This window comes from Xenia sp. Carnegie-2017, unplaced genomic scaffold (assembly GCF_021976095.1).
Source record: "Xenia sp. Carnegie-2017 unplaced genomic scaffold, XeniaSp_v1 HiC_scaffold_16, whole genome shotgun sequence".
In the NCBI taxonomy this organism is placed as follows: domain Eukaryota; kingdom Metazoa; phylum Cnidaria; class Anthozoa; order Malacalcyonacea; family Xeniidae; genus Xenia; species Xenia sp. Carnegie-2017.
This window is the reverse complement of record NW_025813469.1, coordinates 13,053,032-13,067,422: the sequence shown is the minus strand read 5'-3', so window position 1 is coordinate 13,067,422 and position 14,391 is coordinate 13,053,032. Positions and strand designations below refer to the sequence as shown.

The 14,391-nt window shown below is 34.1% G+C and overlaps 1 protein-coding gene and 1 long non-coding RNA gene across 8 annotated transcripts in view; both read right to left on the bottom strand.

Annotated features, from left to right (window-relative positions):
* Positions 1-2,284, bottom strand: part of LOC124436299 (dual specificity protein phosphatase 19-like) — a 34,495-nt gene extending 32,211 nt beyond the window's left edge. The window contains exon 1 of the mRNA XM_046986217.1: positions 2,043-2,284. Within this exon, the coding sequence (XP_046842173.1) occupies positions 2,043-2,126 (84 nt within the window). The 5' untranslated portion in view covers positions 2,127-2,284. The remainder of the gene's footprint in view (positions 1-2,042) is intronic.
* A 4,773-nt stretch (positions 2,285-7,057) lies between these two features.
* Positions 7,058-11,930, bottom strand: LOC124436304. Of its 7 annotated transcripts, none has more exons than XR_006945298.1 (11): positions 11,629-11,930; positions 11,188-11,282; positions 10,767-10,957; positions 10,469-10,536; positions 10,144-10,181; positions 9,756-9,823; positions 9,654-9,693; positions 9,258-9,298; positions 8,990-9,119; positions 8,697-8,790; positions 7,058-7,867 (listed from the first exon to the last, which is right to left on the bottom strand). It is a non-coding gene; the product is annotated as an uncharacterized LOC124436304 (long non-coding RNA). The 7 variants fall into 7 exon arrangements; XR_006945299.1 differs by lacking the exon at positions 10,469-10,536 and adding an exon at positions 9,545-9,569; XR_006945297.1 differs by lacking the exon at positions 10,469-10,536 and having other exon boundaries at positions 10,767-10,800; positions 10,880-10,957.
* Between the last annotated feature and the right edge of the window lie 2,461 nt (positions 11,931-14,391).

Sequence of the window (14,391 nt, the reverse complement as noted above, 5' to 3'; positions counted from 1 at the left end):
TCATTAACTGAAAAGCCCCAAACATTTGTTTATGTTAAAGTAAATAATAGTATGGCGCCTTATGGCTACAGATTTTTTGTCCATTGAAATATATTTGCAGGAATGTAGGATTTCGCTGCCGTATAACGGCCACGATTCCCCAAGCACTAAAGAAATCATAGCTAAAAGTCCTTCGTCAACAACAATTTTAGAAGCATCGATCTGCTTACCATACGCCATATTGACATAAATCGCATCACACACTCGCATAATTGACTTTGATATAATACATTCATGCATACACTTCACTTGTCCTTTACTTACGATTTTGGATGTAAATTTCTGCTGATAAAACTCAAAACAATGTTGGCTTTCTTTTGAACATCAATGACTGAAATGTCGCTCGCGAGATCGTCTTTGCCAAGCATTTAAAATTTATCCATAAATTTCGACCCTCTTGAAAAAATTCACATTTTGAACAGCAGCATTCATGTCAATATATGAATTTGTAAAAGATTTCCATAAATTCCATCTGATTGTAGTTTAGTTTCTATCATGCTTATAAAATTACTATAAAACGATCAAACATTCAATTCAGACAGTGAGCTTGACTATGTTAGTTCAGTTGGCTATCAGTCGAAATCCGTCAAACCAATCACAATAAAGCAAAATTCAAATGAACCAATTGTAAGATAGCAATTGGACTCCTTATACGTCCGGCCACCCTTATTATCAGTCGAGACCATTCCAGACTGTCCACTGATCTGGCTATTGACCAATAAAATAAGCGTTTTGACGTTCATAGACTCCTTTATCCGTCGAACCAGTCAAGCCACCCCGCTTATCAGTCGGTTATTCCAGGTCAATTAAAATTCAACTGATCTGGTTACCAACGAGATATTCATTGGATTAGTCATTAGTTTTCAATAATAAATAATGCGGGATTTTTATCACGAAGTAAATGCGATAAGAAAATAAGAATAATTAATGATTTTTAATTAATATAAATAGGTAATTTTTGAATTTCAAACATCAGTCGCGCGACGGATTTGACATACTCTAGATCCGCCCCTGTTCTCTATGACTGTCTACAGTATAAAATACACTTCTCTATGACTGACTACAGTATAGCATACACTTCTCTATGACTGACTACAGTATAAAATACACTTCTCTATGACTGACTACAGTATAGCATACACTTCTCTATGACTGACTACAGTATAACATACACTTCTCTATGACTGACTACAGTATAAGATACACTTCTATATAACTGACTACACCATAAAACACACTTCTCTATGACTGACTACAGTATAGCATACACTTCTCTATGACTGACTACAGTATAACATACACTTCTCTATGACTGTCTACAGTACAACATACACTTCTATGACTGACTACAGTATAACATACACTTCTCTATGACTGACTACAGTATAACATACACTTATCTATGACTGACTACAGTATAAGATACACTTCTATATAACTGACCATAAAACACACTTCTCTATGACTGGCTACAGTATAACATAAACTTCTCTATGACTGACTACAGTATAACATACACTTCTCTATGACTGACTACAGTATAACATACACTTCTCTATGACTGACTACAGTATAAAATACACTTCTCTATGACTGACTACAGTATATACACTTCTCTATAACTGACTACAGTATAACATACACTTCTCTATGACTGACTACAGTATAACATACACTTCTCTACAACTGACTACAGTATAACATACACTTCTCTCTAACTGACTACAGTATAACATACACTTCTCTATGACTGTCTACAGTATAACATACACTTCTCTATAACTGACTACAGTATAACATACACTTCTCTATGACTGACTACAGTATAACATCTACTTCTCTATAACTGACTACAGTATAACATACACTTCTCTATGACTGACTACAACATATCGTTTTTTTGATTTCTTACCAAGTTCACTATTTTGAGGACGAGTAATGTTGATGACAAACTGACTACTTTGATTAATCAAAGTACATTCATACAAATTAAAAACTAATACCTTTGTGTCATCAGTATGAGTTAAGACAGTCGAGACGTGCTTCAGTTGCTGTCTTTTAACAAATATTTCATCAGCAAAACTCATTCTCACTTCCCAGTAATGGAAAATTTGACCCTTACGACAATTTTATTGGCACATATAACACGTAGATATGACATGGGTGCATCAAATTTGCTTCCATAAAATGAAGATATATTGAAGGTTTTACAAAATTAACCATTGTTGAGGAGTAGGGTAGTAAGTCGCAACCAGAAAGTTCAAAGGAAGGGGAGTGCACATTAAAGAAAAACAAACTCGCACTAATGATATTATAGGCAATTGAACATACGTTAATATTTTGTACACCACAAAAACACAAATATAGAGCCCACCTTCCTTAACTTTGCCAATGCATTTAACTGAGACTTCGAAGTACAAAGAAACAAACACGTGATTGAGTTAATAACATGGAGACCATATGGATGTATGGGGGCACATGGAGGTGTAGTGCACTGGGGTGTCTACGGCCCCTAATTACTGCCACTGACTTGTAATTCAATAGAACCATTAGTTACGGCCTAAACGATGTTAAAGATGCATCACTTGTGGTCTGGGACAAAGGAAGCAACTTGCAGACAAGAAATTCTGATTAAGTGGCTAACTGCAAGGAAAGGAATCTCTCTTATCACCTGAGGTATTCTTAACATGGTCATTTTTCCCACTTTTGCACTCTTTTGTCAGTTCTATTTAGCATTTTGAATGTTATCAATAATTTATTTGTTAGAACTTATTCACAAAAGATGTCTAAACTTTTAATTTGCAAATAGGATTCAACAATCTTTGTGAAAAATGGTTTCCTTGCGTCTTGAAAAGTGTTTCCTTGTGTTATAAATATATGATCATCGTATTTAAAATGATTAGAAATATTGACAGTCAAAGAAACAAATGCAATGAACTTAGGGTGCCACCCAAAACGAATGAGTTTCAGACTTTCAACCTGTGATTCAGACTCAACAAATGTAGTTTTGAGCAGAAAACGTAACAATCGTCAACTCTTGGATTAATGTTAATTCTGCATCATAAGAAAAGACGTAATTTTACTACAACAAATAACCTTTAAATTAGGACGTTTTTACACCGAGAACAAACTGCCTAATGTGATTGACTAAAGCTCTACTTCTTTGACCTTAGAAACTTTGACCTTAGTTGTGTTTTTTTTGTTGATGTGCTTCATTGCATTATTTTGTTTCATCTTTTGTCTTTGTTTTGCTTAATATAAATATGTTAAAATATAAAACTAGGCGTTGTTATGCTTTGCTTTCAGCTTCCGCGTTTATCAAACGTCGACTGAAAATGTTAACCTTTCTTTTAGCTTCAACATTTAGTGATAAACAAAATTTCTTCAACTCCAGCATTAATTTTCATATTAAATTGTATAGGAAGACGTATGAAATGGCTTGTCGTCCTAATGTTTATGAAAGTGGATATGAAGAATCGAGATTTAAGACTGTTGTTGATATAAATTTTTACTGTTCAATTTGTCTGAATGTGATGAAAGATGCCAGAATGTGCCATAATCAACACAATTTTTGTCGTGAATGTATTGAAGAACATCTACGAGTTAATGCACAAAGATGTCCTCAATGTCAAGATGATTTAACTTTGGCTACGCTTCATCCAGCGCGTGTTATAAATAACGTGATTTCAAAGTTAAAGATCAACTGCGACTACGCCAGTCGTGGTTGTCCTGAATTTATAAATGTCGAAGATCTTGAAAGACATGTTGAAAATTGTGGCTTTGCTCCAGTGTTGTGTTCTAATGAACGTTGTGGTCTGGAAATAAACAAACGAGACAAGATTAAACATGAAACTGAATTATGTGAATACAGAAAGATTGCTTCTCACGACTTTCGAGAGATTGGCGAAATGTTTCAACGAAGTTTTGAAGATAACTTAAGCCGGAAAATAGAGGAAAAATTTATTGAAGTAAAAGAATCAGTGAAACCATTGACAGCTCAGTATACAAAAATACAGAAAGAATTAAAATATGTTCAACAAAATCTTTCTACAGTGACCAAAGAAATGATGGAATCAAGGAAACAAATAAAAGATGTTCAACAAAATCTTTCTGCAGTGACCAAAGAAATGATGGAATCAAAGAAAGAAATAAAGGATAATCAACAAAATCTTTCTGCAATGACCAAAGAAATGAAAGAAATTAAAACCGTGATGTTTCAAATATTACAAAAGATGAATATAAATGAACCACATGTTCAAACATTGACATCATCAATTGAAATGGTGATGAACTCTGTAAAAGGTGATATTTTGATTGCTGGAGGTTGCTCAAGTGGTCCCGGAAAGAGTGTTGAAATATTTTCATGGAAGGAGGAGAAATGGTTTAATATTGTATCAATGGAAAATGAACACAGGTGGGCTTCATCATTTATTTATAATGATAATTTATTTGTTGTTGGAGGTGATGGCTACAAGTCAATGGAGACATTGAATTTAAAACAGTTTCCTTTTACATGGAGAAAATTTCCTGCAGAGCTTCCTTATAGATGTTGGGGGGCATCAAACTATTGTTTGTAAAGAACAAATCTTTCTCATTGGAGGATACATTGCTGACAAAGGAAAATCGGATTTGATCAGTGAAATAAACATTACTGGTTCAACATGTTATGTTGTCAAAGAGTTGTGTCATATGCCTGAACAACGTTGCCGCCATGGAGCTGTTGTTGTTGATGATAAAGTTCTTATTTTTGGAGGATATGGAAAAGATGGCAAAGTTTTGTCCAGTGTTTTGGAATTTGATCCAAGGACTCTTACATTTAAGGAAATGCCTCCATTACCTCATCCATTGGATGGAATGGCAACAGTTCAATGGAGAGATCAAGTTGTTCTTCTTGGAGGTTCTGATGGAAAAGAGTATTTGAACAGTGTTATCATGTATGACAGCAAAACAGGTAAGATTACAGTCTTACCATTCATGTTGGAAAAGAGATTTGGGTGTTGTGCAGTTATAACTGGTGATACAATTGTTGTCATGGGAGGTATGAATGATAAAGGTGAATATCTTAAATCAGTGGAATGTTTTGAGATGGGAAGTAGTTCTTCTTGGGAATATCTTCCTTCAATGAACAAGGTTCGATTTAAGTCCATGGCCGAAGTTTTACCTTTTGGACAAAAGTATGTATAAGCAAGAAAACGTTCATCAAATGTTATACCTTACTAAAAATTCTTGTAGCTTACACTGGATGATAAATATGTAAAGTTAAATGTGTAAACCTTTAAACCTTGTTGAGAAATTATTTCTCCACTGATTCACTCTAATGATATATATACTGTATATTGCAAGTTGTATCATAAAATACTATATACAGCACACGTCTATCACAAACTTTGCTCACCAATTAAGAATTATATATTTACATGTTATTTGTATAAATGGTATTTTTCAAATATATTACATGGATTTGCTTACATCTTTATTAAGATATACGTTGAATTTGTTTTGACTATTTCCTATGAAATATACAAAATCAATTTGTTGAGAGACTATTTACATGGAGGTACGGTAACCCCAGCAGAATGTTATCCTAGAAAGCGAGTCACCCTACGTAAATATGTTTTATAAGTAGCGTTCACACATGCGCGCAAGGTGCACCCTAGTGGTAGGGTTACACTAATAACACCAACATTTAATCACTTCTTAAGACTACACCAAACTGTAGCGTTCACACATGCGCGCTAGGGCACCCTAGTGGTAGGTTTACCCTAATAACACCAATATTCAATCACTTCTTAAGACTACACCAAACTGGATATCAATTTTCCTTAGTACTGCCATTATTATTATACGCAGCAAAATTTAAAACGTGACATACTTTATATGCATGGTAAAATTACAAGAATGGGGAAACTGCACCATTAGCTGTTGGTGTACTGTACTTTGACCACCTACGACGTGTATACTCGTACGAAATCACGTGATACGTTTCTTGCTATTTACTGGCTAAAATGACATAAATATGACAAATTGTTATTGCAGCTTCAGATTGAAAATTTTGCCACCTTTCCAGTTTCCGCTTTAACAATAAAATAACGAGAAAATTTATGTCTGAGAACTTTGTATTCTTGATGTGAACGTGACGTCATTAATAATACAGTCGCCATGTTTAGGGTTTGTAACCTGGTTTTTATACGTCAAAAAAGTACATTTTGGCTTTCATTTTGTTTTGCGTTTTGGCTGCATTTATCTTTTTCATTTCAATGGACTGTAATTTTTCTGTCATTTAAACCATTATAAGGTAGTGGTACAGTCATAGAGTCATTTGTGCTACACAGTGAAATTTAATATTCCTAGGAAAAAACGATTATAACGCACAAATATACCAGTAGAATGTCCCTCAGTTTAGCAAGTTAATATTTTAATAATAAACAGTTATTAGATGAGGTTGAGCATGATATCTAGAATTATTCAGATCAAGGTCAATGTCATCTGCCGAAGCAAAGCTGGGGGCGGATAACGTTGACAGAGGTATGAATAATTGTTGATATGATGTGAAAAACGAATTGAATAATTGTTTTATCATTCACCTTAACAAACTGAAATATTATTTACACTCATCAATGTAAAACGTTTCCAAACCTGCCCTTATTTGTAATTGTCAAACGGTTTTTTCGAGTTCTTCTTGTTTAAATATGCTGTAAATATGTTCGAAACCAGCTTCGTCGCTTTTTTAGTGTTTTCCTCATCAATTTTGTTCAAAATCTTTCGCTTATTGTTTTTAAAAACTGTGGTAAACATCAATTTATTTGATTTTTTTCAAATAGGGCTTTTTATGGCGTCAGTCTATAATTGCAGAAACTATTTTTCGTAGATATGACGTCATACCTACAGATATCAAGGATTAGAACATAGCCAAAATCACTCGGCCAATCAGCGTTCAGCATTTTGATGTTCCATATTGCAGTGTGTAAAATGCGGAGATGGAATGAAAACAATGGAATACAATTAAAGCTTAATAGTATTCACTAAATCTCATTTTTAATCCATATATAGAGAATACTAACAAGATATTGTTTTTTTATTGTTCACTTCCTTATTAGTATTCTCTAAATAGAAAATACTAATGAGGTTAAAGGATACTAATGACTGTCGTAACTCCACATTACATTTCATCTCTGAATAACTAACAAGGTGATGAAATTTAACGCGTTTCTAACGCATCTCGATGATGTAAATATATTCATGTTGAAACTAAAATAAGTCTTATGAAAAAATTGGAAAAACTAATAATTGCTCACAAAATTAAAAGCAAACACATGTGTGTTACATAAAATAAAACAACAAACATGTTTTTCCATGTTCAATAACTTTTAAAGTACGTCGTGTATTTGTCGTACTAACACTTTCTTCTTATCTACGTCAATTTTCTTTGAACTTGAAACATCCACTGGAGCAGGTTGTTGAAGTGCTTTAAAAACTGACATAACCAGAGTAGAACTTGGCCTTTTGCATCATCTAACAATGATGTGCTTCGATAACCAGTCCGACACATTATTGTTTGTTCATCAATGAAAATGTTCCTTTCTTAGATGGTTGTTGGACACGTAACCTTTCCAAAATCATTTGAAAATCTTCAACCTTTCATGTCAACGTAAACTACCTCGCACATTGTTCGTAAATATTTATAGAACGTGTTTAATTTAACAGGCTGTGAGCCATACCAATCTGATGACCTCCCCTGGCTCATCATTTTCGAGAGGTTTTGACCAAAAACCTGCCTTTACATGGAACACATCTCAAATTCTCGTTGAAAACAATCATCATCTGTAAACTAAAGATACTTGTATAAGAATACAGCATCTTAAATTCAGTACCATAAGTAATCCCTTCTGGCTTTGGCCATGCATTGTTCTAAGACGGTGCCCTAGTGAATGAAATTTTATGTAATGCGAAGGTTTCTCAATCCCATAGAGCACACATGATCGTGCTCTACCCTTACTAATTTGCAGGTAGTTGACCAAATCACTAGCTGTTAGTCATCTAAATATTTCAAAAATTCAAATTTCATGTAGGTTGGTATAAAGAAATGTCTAGTACTTATATGCTCCAATGATTAGGTACGGTGTCTAAAATTTTAGAATTCCCGTGTGTATGAGAGTCTTTGTACTTCTGTCATACAACGGCGGTCTTTCATCAAACATTATAAAATAAACACAATGAAACACGTGTGCTGATTGGTCTAGAGCTGTGTTTGCATTAGCCTGTGCAAAACACATCTGAGCTCTACCAATCAATTCAATCGTAAAAATTAACCAGTCAATGAGAATTGGCAAATCGATCATGAATAAATTTAAGATGAAAAACTAAAATGTTCGCCTGTTTCGCATTATTGTTATTTTATAAAACAAATAAAAGATGTTTCTCGTGTTTGCACTGACTTGTGGAAACCTTGGAGACGTTTGTGAGAACTCTCGAGCATGTGCAACACTCGATCTTCGGTCTCGGGCTTGCACTAATATATTCTTGATTTCTCCCAAAGGTCTCCTCGGTTTGCATAAGCCTGTGCAAGCACAGTAAACATCTTTTATTTCTTAAATGAAACACAATTCATACTAGGAATCAAAAAGGAAAGATTTAAAATTTAAAATGATATCACTAACCTTACCAGCTGTTAATAGTATGATGCCCTTCGGAGCATTGTTGTCCGAGGGCGCAACATCATTGGTCAGCGGTGATCCAGTCATGGGTATCACTCTAAATAGGAACGGATAATGAAAATGAGTAATGTGGATAAAGGACGTGGTGAGGGCGATTGGGGGATTACGGTAATGATGGTTTGGGATAAAAAATGATGGTGAGGGTTAATGTGTGATAAAGATAAGGGTGGTAAGGGTGATTGTGGCTATGTGAGTTTTGGATAAGAACAAGACTTTACGTAATATGAATGACAAACCTCTCCAGGTTTTGGAGCTCTCATACTTTTAACACGAACAATTCACGAACGAAGTTTTTGTAAAGTTTCATAGCGAAATAACGACACAAATTGATCCATATTTGATCTATTTGATCCATACGTACGTTCCCTGATATTACGATATTTACTTAAAGTATGAAGAAGAACTTTTGCAATTGGGAGATCAAAAACAAGTATGCGCGGGTTATGGGGTGACTGGGGGGCAGGCTTTAAAATGATGGTTAACTACAACTGACAATTATCCTACCTGAGCTATTGATTTTACAAGAGAGATTTCACACTGGCATTCTAAAAATAAAAAAATAAAACTTTGTGTTTTATAAACAAAGAAAAGAACACTTCTTAGCAATGAACGGTTATATATTTTGGAAAGTAGTTCTGGTAAATTGACGAATTTTTTTAAGGGGGAGGGGGGGTGAGGATTGTGTCAAATCACTTCGATCAATTTACATGGTGTCGTAACTCGTTGTGTTACTCATCCTTTATCAAGTATAAAATTATCAATATAAATTCATAAAATAGTAACTCCCCTACCACACCACCACCCGTGTCCGTCACTCTGGAAGACAAAACATCGCATATGGTGTCGTAACTCATTGTGTAACTCATTCTTTATCAAATATAAAATTATCAATATACGTACGTAAGATAGTGACTTTCTCCCTCCTTCAGCGTCCGTCACTCTTGAAAACAAAACATCACATATGGTTGTTGACAAACACAAATTATAACAGTTCATTCTAACCTTGACTTAACAGACATGTTGTCAGTCACTGATCCTGATGCTTGAAGCTCTGTTATGTACGCTGTCACCTAGCAACAAACGAAATCACGGAAAGGTGGTAAAGGAATTGTGGCAAAGTGAAGTCTGTCATGCTTTGGAAACTTTGAATCAAAGACTGGTCTCCGATATTTCATCAACGCTAAATAATTTGAGGGTCTCAAAAGATCAACACATCGTCCGTAGTCTTTGTTAAAAATACAAGTTCTCGGAGAAAGTAAAGTGTTTTACAAGTATTAAAACAAATTTCACTTTCAGGAACAAATTCTCTGTACGTCAGAGAACAGATCAATGAGCTCGTTCAAATGTGTCACTTTCACAGACTTAAAGGATTGTCTACGTACGTACGCACCTGCGCAGTAATGGCTCAATCAACATTTCCTGCGTTGTCTATAAAAAGAACAAAATTCTATCTTAGGAAGAGTAACTGATACCAGAAGAGGTCCATCTACAGGTGTCCCAAAAAACGGAACGCAAATAAATTAATTATGTATTCGCTGAAATTGCCATGCAAAATAATGTAATTAGCTGTTTTCACGAAGACGTGGAAAGGCCAGCGAGGGCCTTATCTTACTGAGTATTGAAGGTATTGGTTGAGTTACAATGTGAAGATTACTTTGCAATTTTTTTAGCCTTTAATCATAAAATTCTATGGTAAAAGTCTAAAAGGTATACACCTCTGAAAATCTGCCAGGAATCACAAGTTGCATAGAATAATGAGATAATTGTCCCAATGAAACTCTTTCTACAAATATGTGATGATATAAATGTCAAGTATATACATAATATGCTATCTGTTTGCATTCTATATTTTAGTCACTTATTAGTTAATTATTTTGAAGGTAGTGACACAGGTGCCCCAAGTTTATAAAGACATCAATGGTGTAACAGAATTTCTCAAAAGCAGCAAGATTTGCAAATGTTAGTGCATATCAGATTTTTCAGCCAGGTTGTTCGACTAAACACTGAACTCACTTAGAAATTCTTTAAATTTCATTTGGCGTACATTCTGAAAAAGGTAAAAACAACATTTCAAGACCTGGAATGATATATTGATGTAGTGGAAAAACTGGAAAAAAATTGTAAACTTGGATATGCCAATGATCTTGAAGGATGGGATGTAGTTTAGACACCACTGGTTGTGCTTAGGTAATGAAAGACTTGACCTAAAATACCAAACATTGTATTATTTCATCACAAACAAAACAGCATACAGTACTCGTAACAGACTAAAAACTGTATTCTCTTTCACATGTGACTCTAAAAGTGGCAAGTAAATAGTTGGTTTAATTTACATTGGACCAACTTATCTCTTGATGTATGACACAGACGTTTATATGGTGGTGAGCCATATAAGTCATTTACAAGAAAAGATAATCCAATATAATTTCAATACCTTAACAACTTCAATGATTGGACTCTTATAAGCATTTGCAGTCTGTGCTTTGGCTTTTTGAATGCATTTTAATATTCTTTCACTCCTGTTCTTTACTGTAGAAATACAAATACATATGCTTAAAATCACAAACAACTTCAGCGGATGATTGGTTACTTCATCCATAACAACACTTAATGTATCGACTTAATTCTTGTGCATTATTTGTAGACAAAACCATGTAAAATTTTTTTAGGTCAAAGCAGACGTAATCTTGATGATATACACCTCAGTTTAGGGTGTACTCCAAAATTTCTTCGGGGTACAAAATACGGTTTTGAAAATAATAACAACATGGGAGGTTTGAATTAAATCAACAGCTGATTTCAAATTTTATTATTTTTATCCTTAATAATTACATGAACAGTCAATGATAATACACAATTTTGTTCACAAATTTACCTTTGAGTAGAAAATCTGCTATATAATCGTTCAATTTATTTTCTTGCTCATCAATCGACATGGATGTATTTACTACCGTAATAGGGCAAAATAGGTAGTTTAATTTCTTTGACTCTGCCTGCCAACATTCTTTGGGACTTCTCGCTTTCTTTTCGGTGCCATTCACCATCACTACAACTCTATATATCTGTATATCTTTAACATAGGCAGAAAATTTTGCTCCGATATTCAAAATTTGAAGTGAAGTAACAAATATTTCAAAAACATTGCTCGCTTAAATTCTCAAATTTTGCGCGGTCATAATCAAGTCGTTTTCGTAATGGTTTCCATCCATCAAAACTACATTTATATCGCGGTCTACTGGGAGAAAGACTAGGACCTGATAAATATTGAAAGTGAAACAAAAACAAAATTTTCGACATAAACGGCGTTTTTACATTTTAAGAATTATTAATTATTCATTTTTCTTTATTTAGCTATTTTAAATCATATTTTATGTAATAGTCCATTTGTTTTAAAAAAAAACAAATGTGACTATGACTAATGCGACATAAATTATTAAGTTTTATCTCTTTTTCATCAGCATTAAAGAGTCGATTGTTTATGTTTGGTTTTTAAGATATTTGATAGAATTTTTTTTGTACACTTTCTTTAAACTTAATTTTAATTTTGAGTTTGACAAAGTAGTCAAACATTTAGGGGAATGGGTTCTAAATAGTTGTGCGCAACGATTGCAATAAAAAATTCCATCCTTTTCGAGACGTTTCAGTGATTTTACGTACATTTTCATAAGGTAACCGTCTGGTAATTGCATTGAACTAAAATACATGGAACGCTACCTGAAGGAAATTATCGAAGCCAAATCTTACACCCAGACAAGCGTGTTAAGTATTTCGAGATTCTCTAGCGGAGTGAAAATTGACTGACTACAAACGCGTGTCTGGATGTAATCTCGCGGTGTCTGGGTGTAAAATTTGCCTTCAAAATATTATTAGGCTTATCTATTACAGATAGCGTTCCATGTATTTTAGTTCAATGGGTAATTGGAAGGAGTTCGTATTTTTGCACGTGATATACAAATTTGAAAACAAAATTTTCTTTCTTTTATTGCTCTCCGTACTCTCAGTGTATGTTATGTGTTTTTGTGTTCACATGCTTACATCATGTTTAGGTAAAGCTTCTCATTGGCTGAAACGGGTCACATGCTCACTGGATATCCTTCTCTGATTGTACTCTCTCTTTATAGCAAGAGTGTATGAAGTATATTACGTTGATCATGATGTTTGTTATTCATAGCTCAGGCTTTTTCATAACAAAGAAAATGTTTTTAGTAGTTTTCATACGGTTGAAGAAGCTGTCTACTGCATCAATTTTTACTACGTTTGTAGCTACTTTGTAGTGGTAAATCTTTTGTCGAGATTGTTTACAGAAGTTGGTCGGCTCGTATTGGCCATCTGCACCTAAGCCTTTGAACAAAGTTTTGACGAATTATGGTATTCAAATTTCAAAGAGAGAACGGTTGGTACAGCAAATAACAAGATTACTTTATTTTGTTGGTTATGTCGGTGTAATTTTTGCTCATTTAGTATGTAGCTCAAGTAAAAAAGACGTCCTTGCCCCTAGTTGGTATAAACGTGAGTGCTCCGAAACAATCTTTCGTCAAACTGAATTGAGTAGTGGTTGCTTGGGAGAGAAAAATTGTAAAGACAATATGTCTCCCAGGTCCGTTTCAACACTTCATTCCAACTTTCGAAATTTTCAATTGGCTTAACTTCGACTTTGTCATTGTCTCTTTTTTCAGCTTTCCATCCAATGAAGAAAGTCCATCGACATTCACTCATTACAAGAGCTAGCGTGTTGTCTGTTGTATCATAAATATGTGTAGAACAAATTAATTTCATGTTCCTGTGCGTTTTCTGTTATAGCAGGAAGTAATAGTACAGGTAGCTTTTTGTAAAGTCATTGCTTTTCATAAAAAATTGTCCGAAATCTTAGTCCCATTTACAGAAATCGCATGCAGTGTAAGAGAAGACAGAAATTTTGCATATTCTATGTATCTAATAATCCATGAGTGGATTGCAAAAAAACAGCAAGGAAACAAATTTGATAACATGCAAGTCGCGCAAAAAATAACGCCCGAGAAGAAACAAAGAAGCTTTGGGCCATGAGAGATAGCTAATAAAAGCCATCTGTCAAGGACGTTGAACTCTATGAATAACAGTTCAATAATCAAGAACTATTTTATATTCCTGCCATTTTTCCGCATTTTTTTTCTTTCGCAACGTAAACTTATCTACTTATCTTTAAGTTTCGTTGTTCTTGTTAACGATTCTCTAATACAATTTAGAAAGCTTCAAACTCATACAGCAACGAATCATCTAAGATTTGTCTTCATACAATGTAACGGATGCAATGTGGTTGTTCTGCGTAATCTAAATGAAAAAATTGACAAGGGGAAAACATTCGTTAAACTTTCTAAACAATCATTATCAAAAGCCTCAACAAATATTGAAGTTGCGTATCAAGGTATAACTGACTGGAATATGGAAACTAGAATCTCAATTTGACTATAGATATTAAGAAATTTTCTATACAACTACGGTCTAAATGGCAACTACCGCAAAGCAACTTGTTCAACTGATAAGTATTAACAAATGAAAATGCGATAGTTGTCGCTGTTGAATTTCAATTTTAGCACCAAAGGACTTTTGCTAACCTACAGGGCTTTCGCGTGCATTTAATCACTAAGTAATCTAAGTATCA